Source organism: Argopecten irradians, chromosome 4 (genome assembly GCF_041381155.1).
Source record: "Argopecten irradians isolate NY chromosome 4, Ai_NY, whole genome shotgun sequence".
Taxonomy (NCBI): domain Eukaryota; kingdom Metazoa; phylum Mollusca; class Bivalvia; order Pectinida; family Pectinidae; genus Argopecten; species Argopecten irradians.
The window spans coordinates 42,837,706-42,858,314 of record NC_091137.1 but is presented as its reverse complement, the minus strand read 5'-3'; the positions used below and the strand labels follow the sequence as shown (position 1 = coordinate 42,858,314).

Genomic DNA, 20,609 nt, shown 5'->3' with positions numbered 1-20,609 from the left:
CTCATCCGAGGTTGGTCAAGATCGACAGTTAAAATGTCTGGTTTCAAACTATGACAAACAATGCACGGCAATGACATTTTAATTACCCTATCTTTCAGCATTTTGGATTTCTTTATTTAAGTGTTGTATTGATAGCAATATCAAGTTGAAAAAATGTATAACATAAATTTAGCGTTTGGAAAAGCTAATGAGAAAGCCCTAAATAAAATGTCATTCACATCAGAGTAAGCGCTCGTCATCTAGGTTAATGTACAATATCCATATTGGTCAACAAGGAGTACATTTTCTATTATTTAATTATCACAAATTATTTAAAACATTTACAAAATACATACTCACAATAAAGTTATTAACCAGCATATTTACGGACATAAGAAATGATATCTATAGATGTCTATTTAGTACTTACGAGTAAAGTTACAAAATACAATTTACATGAAAAGATACGGAACGCACTGATAAAATGTACTTTGCATATATCGTTTGATATCGTTTACATCTTTCGGCAAATAACATTGTGTTAGCCTGTCGAATGAAACCAACGAAGAAATTTAAAAAAAATAAACTTTTATAATTAGGCGGACGTCAGCAATATCTTCCGCCTCTTTTGTCATTTCACAATGCGTACTTTCTATTAACACGGATCAACAACTTCCGTATTTACAACGAAGATTATTACGAGAGAAACATTAATAACTTAATGCCTTTTCTGAAATATTTAAATAAAGTTAGCATTAAACAACGGCTTGCGATCGTGTAGGTAGGTAATAATGACACCGTTAATCCCTTAATTACCTAAAGGCTTGACACGCCAATTGTATAAACACAAGATCGTGAGCAATTATCCATGTTGGTCGGTGCAGTCAGGTGTGACACAGGTAAAAAAAATCTCAAGGGCCGAACACCTGTTCGACGAATACATGGGTAAATACTATGTATTTGATGCAACGGGGACATATTTCTGTTCGAGGAATAAGGGGTATTCGACGAATAGCTGTTCGAGCTATCCGGGGTTTTGTTACTTAGATTATATAGAGAGATGGTCGGGACCGTACAATCAGTTCGACGAATAGGGGGTGTTCGAGGAATCCGGGTTCGAGTTAAAGGGGTTTTACTGTAGATGAATAAGGCCATGGCTGAAAAGGTGATTTGATAAACCCACAATCTGATGATGGTAGGCTTAAAAACAACATTACAACTAATCAATATTATATAGTTTGTGTTAAATTTAATATCAATTTTCAAATGATACCATTGTTCCAATAATGTAAACATTGTATAAATATAGATATATATCACAAATGGCACTCTTCAAACAAATACCTCATGTCCGTTTGTGACATACCATTGATCCTTACTTTGATTTTTATTCAGTATTGCAGATTATTTCAATTGAGCAAAAAATCAACCTCTAATATTGTTTTACTAATGAATCAACTAAATCACATACATTGTATTGGATAGCAAACTGATCTTGGATTCTTTCAGAAGATTATTAAACATTACAAGTTACAAGGCAGTTGAACTAGGCTACAAAGAAAAAGTTTACCTGTATATGTTTTGATTTTTCTTCCCTCTCTGTATAAGATTGATTGTAAGAATGCTGAGTATAATACAGGGCTCTTTACAGATAACTGTATAACAGCAATAACACGCCATCAAACATACCATTTCCCGAAAATGTCCTGAGTGCAAGTTCAAAAATATCATCCTGATATATATATATATACGCTCTTACCAGGAAATATCCTGAGAATTATTTACATACTATCACTCTATATATATACATGACACATAGAAATACTGTTACTTGTTTTAAATCACAATTATTTTGTACATGTATTAAAAGTTAATTCATTAAAGCTTTAAATTCCTTACACAATACATGAATAACTGGGATACTCTTTGTAAATTTCTAAATTGCTGGAAGTGTTTAAGAGTTCACATATAGATTTTGTTCCATGACTTCAGAAGTCTCTAGATCTATTCACACAACAACACATTCAGTTCATATCACTTCACTAATACACTGATACAAATTATATCAACCGTACAACCTCACAAGTATGTTTTTGGCCATTGACAAGGTTAATAGGCTTGTTTAGCTGTTGTCAGATGTTCCCTGGAAATTATCACCCTCTGGATCTGGGCAGTACCTTCATAGATCTGGAGTAAAAGACAAAACCAGGTACATGTCAATGTTCCAAAAAAAAGCCAAATATTTCTCGGGTAAAAAATATCATTATTTGATCTAAAAATGAGAAAACAAAATTAAAGTTGTTTTGAATTTTTGCAATTCAACCATTTCATAATATTTTGCGATTTTTTTTCCCGCAATGTCCTGCAAAATCGTGAAAATATCCCCGCTAAAAAGACCTTCTATATGGTATACACACACAGGCTTTGATACTTTGGTTGTCTGAATACAACATCATTATCTGTTAAGAAGTCTATAGAGCTACGATGTTGCAGCTGATATTTACCAGAAGCTGAATTTAAATTCTACATTTCACAGCTTAAAGTGAATAGTCGGGCAAAGAAAACCAGTCTAAATGCGTTCATTGGCCTTCCAAAAGTTCTCACATATTAATACGACGGTCAAGTTCTGCTTAGTTTCCCAGTTCTGACCATTAAAGTAAAGAAAAGTTGAAAGCATCGAAAGCGAGGCTGTGTGGAAATGTAACCACGGACATAGTGAGCCGGGAGGACGTTTTAGAATTCCCATACTTTAAATTAATTTCTTCGTACGCAGACAGATTTTGATGAGAGATTTTATTTTTCCATTTCATAAGAAATTATACTGGATACATTCACACCATTTTTACCCACTTTAGCCATTCTTGCCCGACTGTTCACTTTAATAGTAGTGTCAACATATTTTCTTGGCTTTGAAATATGTTGTGTTATGACACCTTATCAAAAACCTGAATAATATTGTTTTTGTACAGTGAAACCTGTCTAATCGGATCCGACATCTTGGATAGTTATTTGGTCAGATAACACAGATTGTCGGTAAAGTCAGGTATTGTTGTTGACTATTGTTGTTCACAGGAATGTGGTACAGTGACATGTTTGACTTGGTGTCGGATTAAACAGGTTTCACTTTATATAGTAGACCAAAATACTGCTCCGAAATGTTAACCTCCTACAATTCCTTTTGTCCAAATTTCAGAATTAAAGTATAAAGGATTTGAGGCTATTAAGGTATAAAGCATAATTAGCAACAATCTTACCTGGTAGATTTTGGCATCCCTCATAAGTTTTTCAGCAGGATAGTCAGAGTTGAACCCATTTCCACCAAATACCTGAGTCATGAAAAAAGCACAAGTTATATCACTCATAAGTTGGTGCAATAACTTTATCTGAAATTATATCAAACTTTATTTTTTAACCAAACACATGATTTTGTTCTTGGGTTGTAAAAACAAGCAGACGTGTTTTTTTACAATGATGGTTTTTAATTAAACCACTTATACATTCTCTTAAAAATGCTCCTTCTGTTTCATAATACAATGTAAAATAAAACACTATCAAAATGCAAACCATTTGCTTTTTTCTTTATTTTACCTTCCTATATATAGCCATGGTTTGTGCTTTATTTTACCTTCCTATATATAGCCAACTCGAAGTAGCCAAGTGGAAGTGACATATTACCATTAACCCTCCATCTAGAAGTCCCGAGTTTGAATCTCATGTGGGGCAGTTGCAAGGAACTGACGGCTTATCAGTGATTTTTCTCCGCCTACTCTGGCTTTCTCCATCGACAGACCAGGCATGTCCTTATTCATGGCCATTTTCGATCATTCCATGGGTTACCTCTGTTGATATAAGGAATATGTCATAGCAAAACCAAAGGCTTACGAAAACAGGTAAGACATGTAGTCAAGGTCCTTTGCTGAAAATCAGAGATTCAAATAACGGTACATTGTGGCTTTGAAAATATGCATCAGTCTCTTATTTTCAAAGGAAGATACTGAAGTATGTTGATTGGTCAGTTGTTTTCTCCTAAACTGTCTTTAGTTTTTCTACACCAAATTCCTGGGGTGGATATAATGAGTGATAGTAACCCTTGGAATGTTGAGGAAAAGATGCCAGCAGCTGGCAATCTTGTTTTCAAAGTGGCCCAAAAGTTGAACATGCACAATAAGGGACCAAGGGAGATAACTTAATTAGTAGTAGTAAGATATAGATGAATAAGGCCATGGCTGAAAAGGTGATTTGATAAACCCACAATCTGATGATCGTAGGCTTAAAAACAACATTACAACAAATCAATATTATATAGTTTGTGTTAAATTTAATATCAATTTTCAAATGATACCATTGTTCCAATAATGTAAACATTGTATAAATATAGATATATATCACAAATGGAACTCTTCAAACAAATACCTCAGGTCCGTTTGTGACATACAATTGATCCTTACTTTGATTTTTATTCAGTATTGCAGATTATTTCAATTGAGCAAAAAATCAACCTCTAATATTGTTTTACTAAAGAATCAAATAAATCACATACATTGAATTGGATAACAAACTGATCTTGGATTCTTTCAGAAGATTATTAAACATTACATATTACAAGGCAGTTGAACTAAGCTACGAAGAAAATGTTTACCTGTAGTTTACCTGTATATGTTTAGATTTTTCTTCCCTCTTTGTATAAGACTGATTGTAAGAATGCTGAGTACAATACAGGGCTCTTTACAGATAACTGTATGACAGCAGTAACACGCCATCAAACATACCATTTCCCGGAAATGTCCTGAGTGCAAGTTCAAAAATATTATCCTGATATATATATATGTACGCTCTTACCAGGAAATATTCTGAGAATTATTTACATACTATCACTCTATATATATACATGACACATAGAAATACTGTTACTTGTTTTAAATCACAATTATTTTGTACATGTATTAAAAGTTAATTCATTAAAGCTTTAAATTCCTTACACAATACATGAATAACTGGGATACTCTTTGTAAATTTCTAAATTGCTGGAAGTGTTTAAGAGTTCACATATAGATTTTGTTCCATGACTTCAGAAGTCTCTTGATCTATTCACAAAACAACACATTCATTTCATATCACTTCACTAATACACTGACACAAATTATATCAACCGTACAACCTCACAAGTATGTTTTTGGCCACTGACAAGGTTAATAGGCTTGTTTAGCTGTTGTCAGATGTTCCCTGGAAATTATCACCCTCTGGATCTGGGCAGTACCTTCATAGATCTGGAGTAAAAGACAAAACCAGGTACATGTCAATGTTCCAAAAAAAAAACAAATATTTCTCGGGTAAAAAATATCATTATTTGATCTAAAAATGAGAAAACAAAATTAAAGTTGTTTTGAATTTTTGCAATTCAACCATTTCATAATATTTTGCGATTTTTTTTTCCCGCAATGTCCTGCAAAATCGTGAAAATATCCCCGCTAAAAAGACCTTCTATATGGTATACACTCACAGGCTTTGATACTTTGGTTGTTTGAATACAACATCATTATCTGTTAAGAAGTCTATAGAGCTACGATGTTGCAGCTGATATTTACCAGAAGCTGAATTTAAATTCTACATTTCACAGCTTAAAGTGAATAGTCGGGCAAAGAAAACCAGTCTAAATGCGTTCATTGGCCTTCCAAAAGTTCTCACATATTAATACGACGGTCAAGTTCTGCTTAGTTTCCCAGTTCTGACCATTAAAGTAAAGAAAAGTTGAAAGCATCGAAAGCGAGGCTGTGTGGAAATGTAACCACGGACATAGTGAGCCGGGAGGACGTTTTAGAATTCCCATACTTTAAATTAATTTCTTCGTACGCAGACAGATTTTGATGAGAGATTTTATTTTTCCATTTCATAAGAAATTATACTGGATACATTCACACCATTTTTACCCACTTTAGCCATTCTTGCCCGACTGTTCACTTTAATAGTAGTGTCAACATATTTTATTGGCTTTGAAATATGTTGTGTCATGACACCTAATCAAAAACCTGTATAATATTGTTTGAATACAGTGAAACCTGTCTAATCGGATCCGACATCTTGGATAGTTATTTGGTCAGATAACACAGATTGTCGGTAAAGTCAGGTATTGTTGTTGACTATTGTTGTTCACAGGAATGTGGTACAGTGACATGTTTGACTTGGTGTCGGATTAAACAGGTTTCACTTTCTATAGTAGACCAAAATACTGCTCAGAAATGTTTACCTCCTACAAGTCCTATTGTCCAAATTTCAGAATTAAAGTATAAAGGATTTGAGGCTACTAAGGTATAAAGCATAATAAGCAACAAACTTACCTGGTAGATTTTGGCATCCCTCATTAGTTTTTCAGCAGGATAGTCAGAGTTGAACCCATTTCCACCAAATACCTGAGTCATGAAGAAAGCACAAGTTATATCACTCATAAGTTGGTGCAATAACTTTATCTGAAATTGTATCAAACTTTATTTTTTAACACATGATTTTGTTCTTGGGTTGTAAAAACAAGCAGATGTATTTTTACAATGATGGTTTTTAATTAAACCACTTATACATTCTCTTAAATGCTCCTACTTTTTCATAATACACTGTAAAATAAAACACTATCAAAATGCAAACCATTTACTTTATTTTACCTTCCTATATATAGCCATGGTTTGTGCATTATTTTACCTTCCTATATACAGCCAACTCGCAGTGGCTAATTGGTAGTGACATATTTCCATTAACCCTCCATCCCGAGATGAATCTCATGTGGGCCAGTTGCAAGGAACTGACGGCTAATCAGCGATTTTTCTCCGCCTACTCTATCTTTCTCCATCAACAAACCAGGCATGTCCTTAAATAACCCTGGCTGTTAAGGTTGTATTATTCTAAGGTTTCAGTCCCGTTGAAGTCTCGTTTCAACATAGATCAAAGAAGTTATGAGATTTTCAAATATAATTTATCAATATCTGTAGCAAGTTGCCAGATATAAATTTTGTCAAAAAATTACATTTCTATTTTTAGTAGATTTTTTAATACGGGGATATTAAGAAATGGCCCATTTGGCGGCCATTTTGAAATTGTGTCTTTTTCGCTTCAAGTAGAGCCACAGTTTTACCATTTTTTACTGAAATTGTATTTACTTAAATCATCACTGCGCCAGCATTTTTAGCTGTATTTAGCTCATTTTTGCTGCAAATCGTTACTAGGTTCGTAGTAATTAAAATATTGAGCATTAATATGTGAAACGATACACTTTTGTGACTTTATTTTTACATTTAATGGTAACTTGGGCACTTTTAGTTTTTACTCTAAAATACTGAAAAATAACAAAAATTCAAATGGGGCAAAAAAGTAAGCAAACGGACCCCCAATTTTTCTTCCTGATTTAGAAAGAACAACCGTTTCCCTATTGATATGCAAAATATTAACAAAAATTTAATACCAAAACTTTTTCTATAAAGGGTTAAATTTGGCAAAAATGGCTGAAAATGGTGCATTTTGCAGCACAAAATTAAGGGGTAGGGGTAGCATATGTTGTTATTCTGAGAAAAAAATATTAGTCTAATTGATCAAAACTGGTATATTTTTAAAGAAAACTACTAGAAAATGAATTCTACAAGCATTCATACATATCAAACACCTCATTAGGAAATTATGGCTTTAATTTCTATCTTATATGGTCAAAACGGCAAAATTCCCATAAAGTCCAATATTTTGTCAACTAGGTCTCTTTGAGTGACAAAAGCTCAAAAACGAGCACACGGACATATGTTTTTTCTTCCATTTTCTTTTATGGTATGAACTCCTTTTTCCAAAAATCTATATGAGAAAAAAAGTTTAACACAAGAAAATTTTGACTTCTCAGAGGTGTACATCCTTATAGGACGTTAATCTCATCAAACCACAACCTCACATCTCACCTGTACAGCATCTGTAGCGGCCTTGTTAGCCACATCTCCAGCCAGAGCCTTTGCTATTGAGGCGTAGTATGTGTTGCGTCTGCCCTGGTCGATCTCCCATGCTGATCGATATGTGGCAAGTCGGGCAGACTCCACACCAATCACCATATCAGCTAGCAGGAATGCAACGGCTTGGTGCTGATAAAGAAACCAAGAAGCATGCAATAATATGGTACTCATTTTTAAATTATAGTATCTTAGTAATATAAAGTACACTGCAAAATTCAATGCAGATAGAATTTCAGCTGATGTACCGTAATTGTACAAGGCAACAAAAAGAGACCTGGAAGTTTATTTTTTTCAGATAGGTTTCTTTCCTCCTGACACCATCTCATTTTTGGCTTTGAGTTGATCAGTTTAACATTCTAGATTTTGTCCAATGACGTCACTAAGACACTGTGAGAGTCTTTAAAAGTGAAAGTTACTACTTCTGCTAAGCATTCAGAATTCAGGTAGGGGGTTGAATTAACTGCTTATTGTTATAATGTGAATGATGATGTGTCCCATTCACCATTAAGATGGAACGGTCACAAGAGGGTATACAATACATATGTCAATCATTTGAAAATTTAGATTGCAAAAGTATGCAAATATGGGGGCAGTCTGTGACGCTAATTTTTTTCACTGCATTTGGACTAGTAAACCCCAAAATTTTGCTAGTCCGACTATTTAATCTAGTTCAAATTAAATATACAGCCGTTTTGCTTCAGCACTTCAAATTCAGTCATGATCAGTTTACAATTTTTACCCCTATACAATAAATCAAATAGATATAAATATATCCACTGTGACACAAATTTTTTTCACTGCATTTGGACTAGTAAACCCCAAAATTTTACTAGTCCGACTATTTAATCTAGTTCAAATTAAATATACAGCCGTTTTGCTTCAGCACTTCAAAGTCAGTCATGATCAGTTTACAATTTTTACCCCTATTGCAGTCTGGATGCTTTCGTAAACACAAATTCTCACAAAATGATGCATTTGGACTGAAATAATCGCAGAAAGAATGCACTCAAAATGTGTTGAAAAATACAATTGACCACCGCTATTGTAAATGTAGCATTTAACAATATTAATCAAATGGGGAGCCATGACATTAGACCAATTGGCTAGTTCATTACTAGTCCAGCTGTAAAATTACTAGTCATGGGCATCGCACTAGTGCTTAAAGTCGCAGACTATGGGGGTGCTATCCTTGAATAGCCTTACTCTTCATTTATATGAAACAAGGAAAAGGTCACTGTCAATAATTTGGAAAACTCCTTTTTGATATAAAAGTAGCATTACTCAGATGCATACTTTAGCAAAAGCTAATATGCTTCTAAATAGCAGTGAGCTTAATATTAACATAGAAAATATCAAAGAATGATTCTAGTCTTACCTCACAGATATACTTTCCAAAGGTTTTCCTCTCCATTGAGTACTTGGTCGCTTCGTCTAATGCTCTCTGTGCAAGTCCTGTCGCACCTGCTGCCACCTGTTCACAAATAGAAAATTTTAGTGACAGCCATATCTTATTCTTATTTTTTTCCCTTTAATGATATCCGGATCATAAAAAGTAACTTAAATGACCTTGAGATCAGAAAGTGTTATGCATATCCCTTTAAAGCTTGCATTTTTTAGGGATCAATTACATACCCTTTTTGATATCTGGAACAGACATTTGATCTATGAATCAAAGCAAAATCTATAAAACTTAATTGTTCAGCAACACTTTCAGTATACTACAGGTTTTATACAAAATATATTTACATGGATTTGTGTTTAATAGTTTAAAGTACTGAGATTTTAGGTTTTGCAAAATTTAACATAACACTGACACAATATAAAAAGATAATTCAAAACCATTAAACTCAGCATTTAGTCAAATCTTTCACCCATATCGTAATGGTTTGAAAAAAATTCTCTGAAGAAGAACTAGAAAGTGCCTCAGGACACCATGTGGGGGTCATAAAGGTGGCATAACTGCAGAACAGATTAAAATGCTTAATATAATAATACTTGTACAAGTACACTGCAAATTTTGCTGTTTAAGGTGTTTTTTCAGATGACGCAATTGAACTAACCTTCAGGAATACTTATATATGTCTCCTATCACTGATTGACATTATCCTGTGTAAGCATATTACAGAGTTATCTTCCCTTTCAGGTACTAGGTATTGATTTCAACATCTTGTGTTTACATAACAACATACTTTTTAGAGAAAATCACGATAATTTCACCGAGAAAATAATGCAAGGGAAGTAACTCTGTAATATGCAAAGACATAATAATAGAGAACTCACTGGTGGTCTTGTTTTGTCGAAGGCCCCCATGGCAACCTTAAAGCCAGCTCCTTCAGCAGTCAGCACGTTCTGTAAAACAGCATGTTTATGTTATCCAAGGGGCTCATTAGTTAAACAATACTGACGACAAGACAGTAGTTGACATACAGTCTTTGTAATTTTTATGTTAAATTCTAATCCGATAGGTTTTTGAAAGATTTTCATTTCTACTATTATTTTTTTAAACAAAATGATGCTAAAATAATCAACAACCTTGATAATTTCCATTTTCAGTTGCTTTGATGCTTTAATTATCTTAATTAACCAAAAACATTTAAGATTCTTTATATCAATACCTCAGCAGGGACTACAACATCGTCAAATGTGATTCCTCTGGTATCGGATGCCCTTTGGCCCATGTTCATTTCCTAGGACACGAAAAAAAAAGGAAACAAATTCGTTAAGTTTAAGTCCTTGTTCATAAACACAACAAAATTCTAAATAATAACAAATATGTTTATCAGTGAAAAGTACAAAAGGTTGCATTGACCTTCGACCCAATGATTTTATAGTACAATATAAACATCTTTTCCTTGATTTGCAGTTTCCATTAAAGTATCTTTTATCATCTCACACCTGACCCTCATGAAAGGTCATTTGACTCAGCTACCAACTTAAACAGTATTCATCTGTAAAAAGGTACAAAATTTGGATTGTTTGCCAAAAGACTTAAATGTCTTTGACTTTTCAACCTTGATGTTTGCACTGGGGTCTGTCACAGTACATGAGGGATGTATTTATTTATTATCATAAGAGAGTTAAGGTAAAAGGCCCTATCTTTGTATAATGTGACAGTCCCCTGTGGGTGTTTGGTCAGTTAATCCTAATTATTTAATTCTGTAACCTTCTACTGATAACCTTGTCCATTTCACATAGTTTTCAAAATCAGAAACCATTGTTAAAATCTTTCCACTACATGTATTTTCAAGTTCATCTTATTCAATATACATCGACTCTTTCAAGCTTTTCAAAAGTGAGATAATTTTGAGATTTAATGAGGGCCTAAATTATAATGGCAGTAGATTAAGCTATGGTTTTTGTTTCTTACTTTTCTGCCCACAGTAATGCCTGGAGTGTTAGCATCCACAATAAATCCTGTGAAGGCTTTCCCCGCCGACGTGCTAGAATCCCCTGTACGAGCCAGAACAAAGTACCAGTTAGCCACACCTCCATTTGTGATCCACATCTTACTGCCATTGAGTACATACTCGTTTCCTTTCTTCACCGCTTTTGTCTTTATACCAGCCACGTCTGATCCTGCCCCAGGCTCCGTCACACAGTAGGCCTGTCAACATTTAAGTCAATTCTAGAACCGAGGATATCAATCCTTGAACAAATAATTGATCATTAATTCTTGAATCTGTGGATTTAAGTATAAAATCTGTGGATTTAAGTATAAAATCTGTGGATTTAAGTATAAAATTTGTTGATTTGTGTATAAAATTTGTTGATTTGTGTTTAAAATCTTCATTGGGAGAATAACTGTAATGTTCATTGGGAGAATAGCTGTGATGTTTTGAACCATTAAAAGGCCCATGATCTATTTTCTTTTATTTTAACAGTTAGAGTAGGCCCCTAAACAAATAAATTCTAAGCCTAAATTATTAAATTCTGTTATGTTTTTGGACATATGAAAATATGCTTTTAAATATATCATGACATTTACCTGGATTTTTTTCCTAATGCTATGGTGTAATTTTTAACATACTTATGCAATATTGAAACAGTACAATACATCATTAAACTAGAACTCTTTGCTTTGACAATTACAGTATATTTTTTACTTACACACATGAGGGGCTCTTCCATCATTCGTCCAAGGTATTTCTTTTGTTGTTCTTCATTTCCAGCAAGAATCACAGGCATTTGCTTAAAAAAGAAACATTTACAAAATCAATGAATAACTATTGAGTAATTGTGTTATTTATTCCCGATTAAATTGATTGAACAACCCTTATACTCAAGCTGAGATTCATAGCATTCAAATTAAATATTCCACCTCAAATATTAAGTTTCTATTAGTAGTCTGTCCTTTAAAATTTACTACTAAACTAAGATCAGTACAAGGTAAAATTGGACAATACTTCAAGTGTCTGTGAGTTTGCATCTGTGGTGTTAAGATTTGTACAAATTAGAGAATGTACAGTAAGTGTACATTTATACATCTACCCCAATGAGTTTGTCTCAATGGCTGTGTAAGATTTGTACAAGGCCAGATTAGAATATATAACATAAGTAATCATGAGTTTGCCTGTAAAAGCTTTGTACACCTACCCCCAGTAAATTTGCCTCTATGGTTGTGTAAGATTTGTACAAGGCCAGATTAGAGTAAATACCAGAAGTGATCATGAGTTTGTCTGCTTTGTACACCTACCCCCAGTAAATTTGCCTCTATGGTTGTGTAAGATTTGTACAAGGCCAGATTAGAGTATATACCATAAGTGATCATGAGTTTGCCTGTAAAAGCTTCGTACACCTAACCCCAGTAAATTTGCCTCTATGGCTGTGTAAGATTTGTACAAGGCCAGATTAGAGTATATACCAGAAGTGATCATGAGTTTGCCTGTAAAAGCTTTGTACACCTACCCCCAGTAAATTTGCCTCTATGGCTGTGTAAGATTTGTACAAGGCCAGATTAGAGTATATACCAGAAGTGATCATGAGTTTGTCTGTAAAAGCTTTGTACACCTACCCCCAGTAAATTTGCTTCTATGGCTGTGTAAGATTTGTACAAGGCCAGATTAGAGTATATACCATAAGTGATCATGAGTTTGCCTGTAAAAGCTTTGTACACCTACCCCCCAGTAAATTTGCCTCTATGGTTGTGTAAGATTTGTACAAGGCCAGATTAGAGTATATACCAGAAGTGATCATGAGTTTGCCTGTAAAAGCTTTGTACACCTACCCCCAGTAAATTTGCTTCTATGGCTGTGTAAGATTTGTACAAGGCCAGATTAGAGTATATACCATAAGTGATCATGAGTTTGCCTGTAAAAGCTTTGTACACCTACCCCCAGTAAATTTGCCTCTGTGGTTGTGTAAGATTTGTACAAGGCCAGATTAGAATATATACCATAAGTGATCATGAGTTTGCCTGTAAAAGCTTTGTACACCTAGCCCCAGTAAATTTGCCTCTATGGTTGTGTAAGATTTGTACAAGGCCAGATTAGAGTATATACCAGAAGTGATCATGAGTTTGCCTGCTTTGTACACCTACCCCCAGTAAATTTGCCTCTATGGTTGTGTAAGATTTGTACAAGGCCAGATTAGAGTATATACCAGAAGTGATCATGAGTTTGCCTGCTTTGTACACCTACCCCCAGTAAATTTGCCTCTATGGCTGTGTAAGATTTGTACAAGGCCAGATTAGAGTATATACCAGAAGTGATCATGAGTTTGCCTGTAAAAGCTTTGTACACCTACCCCCAGTAAATTTGCCTCTATGGTTGTGTAAGATTTGTACAAGGCCAGATTAGAGTATATACCAGAAGTGATCATGAGTTTGCCTGCTTTGTACACCTACCCCCAGTAAATTTGCCTCTATGGCTGTGTAAGATTTGTACAAGGCCAGATTAGAGTATATACCAGAAGTGATCATGAGTTTGCCTGTAAAAGCTTTGTACACCTACCCCCAGTAAATTTGCCTCTATGGTTGTGTAAGATTTGTACAAGGCCAGATTAGAGTATATACCAGAAGTGATCATGAGTTTGCCTGCTTTGTACACCTACCCCCAGTAAATTTGCCTCTGTGGTTGTGTAAGATTTGTACAAGGCCAGATTAGAGTATATACCAGAAGTGATCATGAGTTTGCCTGCTTTGTACACCTACCCCCAGTAAATTTGCCTCTATGGCTGTGTAAGATTTGTACAAGGCCAGATTAGAGTATATACCAGAAGTGATCATGAGTTTGTCTGCTTTGTACACCTACCCCCAGTAAATTTGCCTCTATGGTTGTGTAAGATTTGTACAAGGCCAGATTAGAGTATATACCAGAAGTGATCATGAGTTTGTCTGCTTTGTACACCTACCCCCAGTAAATTTGCCTCTATGGTTGTGTAAGATTTGTACAAGGCCAGATTAGAGTAAATACCAGAAGTGATCATGAGTTTGCCTGTAAAAGCTTTGTACACCTACCCCCAGTAAATTTGCCTCTATGGCTGTGTAAGATTTGTACAAGACCAGATTAGAATATATACCAGAAGTGATCATGAGTTTGCCTGCTTTGTACACCTACCCCCAGTAAATTTGCCTCTGTGGTTGTGTAAGATTTGTACAAGGCCAGATTAGAGTAAATACCAGAAGTGATCATGAGTTTGCCTGCTTTGTACACCTACCCCCAGTAAATTTGCCTCTATGGTTGTGTAAGATTTGTACAAGGCCAGATTAGAGTATATACCAGAAGTGATCATGAGTTTGCCTGCTTTGTACACCTACCCCCAGTAAATTTGCCTCTGTGGTTGTGTAAGATTTGTACAAGGCCAGATTAGAGTATATACCAGAAGTGATCATGAGTTTGTCTGCTTTGTACACCTACCCCCAGTAAATTTGCCTCTATGGTTGTGTAAGATTTGTACAAGGCCAGATTAGAGTATATACCAGAAGTGATCATGAGTTTGCCTGCTTTGTACACCTACCCCCAGTAAATTTGCCTCTATGGTTGTGTAAGATTTGTACAAGACCAGATTAGAGTAAATACCAGAAGTGATCATGAGTTTGTCTGCTTTGTACACCTACCCCCAGTAAATTTGCCTCTATGGTTGTGTAAGATTTGTACAAGGCCAGATTAGAGTATATACCAGAAGTGATCATGAGTTTGTCTCTAAATCTTTGTACACCTACCCCCAGTAAATTTGCCTCTATGGTTGTGTAAGATTTGTACAAGGCCAGATTAGAGTATATACCAGAAGTGATCATGAGTTTGCCTGCTTTGTACACCTACCCCCAGTAAATTTGCCTCTATGGCTGTGTAAGATTTGTACAAGGCCAGATTAGAGTATATACCATAAGTGATCATGAGTTTGCCTGTAAAAGCTTTGTACACCTACCCCCAGTAAATTTGCCTCTATGGCTGTGTAAGATTTGTACAAGACCAGATTAGAGTATATACCAGAAGTGATCATGAGTTTGTCTGCTTTGTACACCTACCCCCAGTAAATTTGCCTCTATGGTTGTGTAAGATTTGTACAAGGCCAGATTAGAGTATATACCAGAAGTGATCATGAGTTTGTCTGCTTTGTACACCTACCCCCAGTAAATTTGCCTCTATGGTTGTGTAAGATTTGTACAAGACCAGATTAGAGTATATACCAGAAGTGATCATGAGTTTGCCTGCTTTGTACACCTACCCCCAGTAAATTTGCCTCTATGGTTGTGTAAGATTTGTACAAGGCCAGATTAGAGTATATACCAGAAGTGATCATGAGTTTGTCTCTAAATCTTTGTACACCTACCCCCAGTAAATTTGCCTCTATGGTTGTGTAAGATTTGTACAAGGCCAGATTAGAGTATATACCAGAAGTGATCATGAGTTTGCCTGCTTTGTACACCTACCCCCAGTAAATTTGCCTCTATGGTTGTGTAAGATTTGTACAAGGCCAGATTAGAGTATATACCAGAAGTGATCATGAGTTTGCCTGCTTTGTACACCTACCCCCAGTAAATTTGCCTCTATGGTTGTGTAAGATTTGTACAAGGCCAGATTAGAGTATATACCAGAAGTGATCATGAGTTTGTCTGCTTTGTACACCTACCCCCAGTAAATTTGCCTCTATGGTTGTGTAAGATTTGTACAAGGCCAGATTAGAGTATATACCAGAAGTGATCATGAGTTTGCCTGCTTTGTACACCTACCCCCAGTAAATTTGCCTCTATGGTTGTGTAAGATTTGTACAAGACCAGATTAGAGTATATACCAGAAGTGATCATGAGTTTGCCTGCTTTGTACACCTACCCCCAGTAAATTTGCCTCTATGGTTGTGTAAGATTTGTACAAGGCCAGATTAGAGTAAATACCAGAAGTGATCATGAGTTTGTCTGCTTTGTACACCTACCCCCAGTAAATTTGCCTCTATGGTTGTGTAAGATTTGTACAAGGCCAGATTAGAGTAAATACCAGAAGTGATCATGAGTTTGCCTGCTTTGTACACCTACCCCCAGTAAATTTGCCTCTATGGTTGTGTAAGATTTGTACAAGGCCAGATTAGAGTATATACCAGAAGTGATCATGAGTTTGCCTGCTTTGTACACCTACCCCCAGTAAATTTGCCTCTATGGTTGAGTAAGATTTGTACAAGGCCAGATTAGAGTATATACCAGAAGTGATCATGAGTTTGCCTGCTTTGTACACCTACCCCCAGTAAATTTGCCTCTATGGTTGTGTAAGATTTGTACAAGACCAGATTAGAGTATATACCAGAAGTGATCATGAGTTTGTCTGCTTTGTACACCTACCCCCAGTAAATTTGCCTCTATGGTTGTGTAAGATTTGTACAAGGCCAGATTAGAGTATATACCAGAAGTGATCATGAGTTTGCCTGCTTTGTACACCTACCCCCAGTAAATTTGCCTCTATGGTTGTGTAAGATTTGTACAAGGCCAGATTAGAGTATATACCAGAAGTGATCATGAGTTTGTCTGCTTTGTACACCTACCCCCAGTAAATTTGCCTCTATGGTTGTGTAAGATTTGTACAAGGCCAGATTAGAGTAAATACCAGAAGTGATCATGAGTGTGCCTGCTTTGTACACCTACCCCCAGGTAAATTTGCCTCTGTGGTTGTGTAAGATTTGTACAAGGCCAGATTAGAGTATATACCATAAGTTATCATGAGTTTGTCTGCTTTGTACACCTACCCCCAGTAAATTTGCCTCTATGGTTGTGTAAGATTTGTACAAGGCCAGATTAGAGTATATACCAGAAGTGATCATGAGTTTGCCTGCTTTGTACACCTACCCCCAGTAAATTTGCCTCTATGGTTGTGTAAGATTTGTACAAGGCCAGATTAGAGTATATACCAGAAGTGATCATGAGTTTGCCTGCTTTGTACACCTACCCCCAGTAAATTTGCCTCTATGGTTGTGTAAGATTTGTACAAGGCCAGATTAGAGTATATACCAGAAGTGATCATGAGTTTGCCTGCTTTGTACACCTACCCCCAGTAAATTTGCCTCTATGGTTGTGTAAGATTTGTACAAGGCCAGATTAGAGTATATACCAGAAGTGATCATGAGTTTGCCTGCTTTGTACACCTACCCCCAGTAAATTTGCCTCTATGGTTGTGTAAGATTTGTACAAGGCCAGATTAGAGTATATACCAGAAGTGATCATGAGTTTGCCTGCTTTGTACACCTACCCCCAGTGAGTTTGCTTCTATGGCTGTCTGTATACCTGTACATCCATATGCCATCTCCTCTGTTATGATACATGTGTCCAGAATTCCGAGACCAAGGCCACCTAAAATATTCATGAACATGTACTTTTTAATAGAATGTGATGGGTGTTATTTTTTTTAATCAATTAATGCCAAATCACAAATCTATGACGCATTGATATAACAATTTAATAAGGATTTTTTTCTAGATCCCAAAATGACTTGAGTAAAATATGATTTACAGTTGATTAGTCCCACTTTCCGGTGATTATGACGTCACAAAAATCATGTTAAATGATGACGTCGTAATCACTGGATGGTGGGACTAATTGACAGGAAATCATATTTTACCCAAGTAGTTTTGATATCTCGAATCCCCGTATCAACGCATCCAGTCTGATATAAACGATGACTGATATTTCTTATTATAGGACATATATATTTTATGGGATGTTTTCTATCGCAAAATATTTTTCAACTTACCATACTTTTCTGGTATATGTGAGTTTATGAGTCCAAGACCCCATGCCTTTTTTATCACATCCCAAGGGTACTGAAATATAAAGATTGATTTTAACAAGATACATGTAATCTATATGCTTCCTTCTTTAAACATTTCGAAGAATAAGGTATTGGGAAACTGAAGACCAAGTTATATGATAATTAAATCTTGTTTCTCTTTTCACTTCATGAGTTCTTTACCTCTCCTGTTCTGTCATGATGTGGAGCAACTGGGATAATCTCCTCTCGTGCAAACTTTCTGGCTGTTTCTTGATACTCCAGTTGCGTTTCAGACAATGCTAAAAACATTAAGCATATTAATATGTTAAAATAAGTATGTTATTAAGTAAGAATTAATTAATATTGTTCTTTTAAGATTGATTTATTACAGTGTATATGTACATGAATTTCTAAAATTTCAAACATAAAATTTTTCTTGTCAATGTAATATCCTGGATTTATTAGATAAAAATAAACTATATCTGCAAAAGCGCCCAGACCTAAGAAACATTATATAGACTATTCATGTACTTACATATACTTAGTGCATGATTCTAGTGTTGTTCAAAATCTCAAATGTTTTGCAGGACTGGTGGCAATTTACTTTTAATTATTAGAGATGTTTAAAATATTTTATTTTTTTTGTAAACATGGCTACCATGGCACCATCTTGGACTTCTGGCCATGGCAAACTACAATGTAGTTACTATATATGAGCATCTTGGTACAAAATCAGGAAAGTTTTTAATGAATTCTACTGGAAAGAAAACATGATGTAAACAGACTATTGCCTACCTACATAATGATTTGATATAAACATTAAACAATATATAGATTTCAGATTTTCTTGACCCCTGGTATCAAATAAACTTGATGCTTTCCCAAAAATAGTATCTTTCCTTTGTGTGTACATTTATATATGTATCATACCAAAACCGATTCCAGGTCCTGACTCTGCTGTATTAAGTCTATTTCCAGCTGAGAACGACCGTAGTGATGAAAATCCTTTCCGGGTCAAACCCCGGAAATGACGAGCAACCTTTAATAAACAAGTAAACTTCCATATAATAAGTACAGTGACAAAATTGCAGGACATCATAATACGAACATTGATTGATTAATAATCACAAAATACATGCATTTATAAAAACCAAAGAAGGAACATGTTTGAGGAGTAAAAAATTATAAATGTAATCTGTTAAGTTTTAAAATACACCTGTTGTGATATTTCTAGCTTCATGTCAATATAAATTCACCAATAATATATCACACACAATTAAGAGTCCTTTAAAAATTAAGTTACCTCTACTAACATATTTGGAAAAACATTATTTGTTGTGAGCAATAGGCTAATTATTTAGTGGTGGTATATTTAGTGGTGGTAGCATACTAGTAAGCCATATATCTAGTGCCGTGACAAAAATAACACGTATCTGGTGTGATCCAATATTATTGGCCTAAATGTTCGAAGTTGTGATAGTTCTAACACGTAGGCCTAACGTTAATTAATAATGCCTGGAATATCAGGTAGGCCTTGGCCGTTTTTGATTATGCAGTTTGACTGGTTGGACAACAGGGCCATGTATAGTTTCTATATGAAAAAATAGCCAGAAATACATATAAAATATTTTATATGTATTTCTGGCTATTTTTTTCATATTGAAACTATACATGGCCCTGGCCTGTGATTGGACTTTGTTAGTTGTTCGTTTATTAATTAAATACGGACCTGGTGATTTTATATTGTTTTCAGACGAGGTTTGACAAAGCCCTCACAGGCCTGTATCAAAAAATGCAGGTCCGCCAGGATTAACACTTAAAATAATGACTTTAACCAACGATCGAACCGGTTGTTCTGAACATACAATGTAGCTAGCTTGTGCCGAGTTGTGGCCGTTTTCGATTATACGGTTTGACTGGTTGAACCTAGTTGTTCGTTTATTAATTAAAGACGGGCCTGGTGATTGTATATTGTTTTCAGAAGAGCCTTTGAAATAATGACTTTAATCAAAGTTCGAACCGGTTGTTCCGAATAAACGAAAACGGCCAAGGTTTAACTGCCAGGGTTGTGTAACCAACAGACCAACGCGAACTTTTAAAGTTAATATCAGTAAACATCGAGAAACGAAATTATGAATATCAACATTCGTCACACTCTGAAACCGACTTTTATAAACTCAATATGAATGGAGACAACGAGCTTATTTTTTGTGCAAAGTCTTCTGCAACAGCAACTTACCTGTCCGAGTGACGCCATTTTTACCTCCAAATGAAGAGTTCCGACACCGTCTGCTCAACTATGTTCTGTTTCATAAAACTTACTGTCGAGAAGCATATCACAAAACTTAAATGATTAAGATGTATTTTCCAATAGTGTACGTTTCAGGGATAAAATTACATATTGTTTTACCGAAATCTCAATATCTGGATATATATGTCAAATAATATTAACAAAATTAACGAATTA

General features: G+C 35.2%; 1 protein-coding gene across 2 annotated transcripts; it reads right to left on the bottom strand.

Annotated features, from left to right (window-relative positions):
* Positions 1 to 1,202: 1,202 nt before the first annotated feature.
* Positions 1,203 to 20,507, bottom strand: LOC138321746 (medium-chain specific acyl-CoA dehydrogenase, mitochondrial-like). 2 transcript variants are annotated; one of them, XM_069265676.1, is made up of 13 exons: positions 20,382 to 20,507; positions 19,073 to 19,181; positions 18,344 to 18,441; positions 18,125 to 18,194; positions 17,624 to 17,724; positions 12,060 to 12,140; positions 11,320 to 11,556; positions 10,568 to 10,639; positions 10,233 to 10,301; positions 9,328 to 9,423; positions 7,905 to 8,081; positions 3,234 to 3,305; positions 1,203 to 2,166 (listed from the first exon to the last, which is right to left on the bottom strand). In XM_069265676.1, the coding sequence occupies exons 1-13, from the start codon at positions 20,397 to 20,399 to the stop codon at positions 2,089 to 2,091; spliced, it is 1,278 nt and encodes a 425-aa protein (XP_069121777.1). In that variant the 5' UTR covers positions 20,400 to 20,507; the 3' UTR covers positions 1,203 to 2,088. The 2 variants fall into 2 exon arrangements, with proteins under 2 accessions (XP_069121777.1, XP_069121776.1); XM_069265675.1 differs by lacking the exons at positions 1,203 to 2,166; positions 3,234 to 3,305 and adding exons at positions 4,271 to 5,246; positions 6,315 to 6,386 and having other exon boundaries at positions 20,382 to 20,506.
* Positions 20,508 to 20,609: the final 102 nt, after the last annotated feature.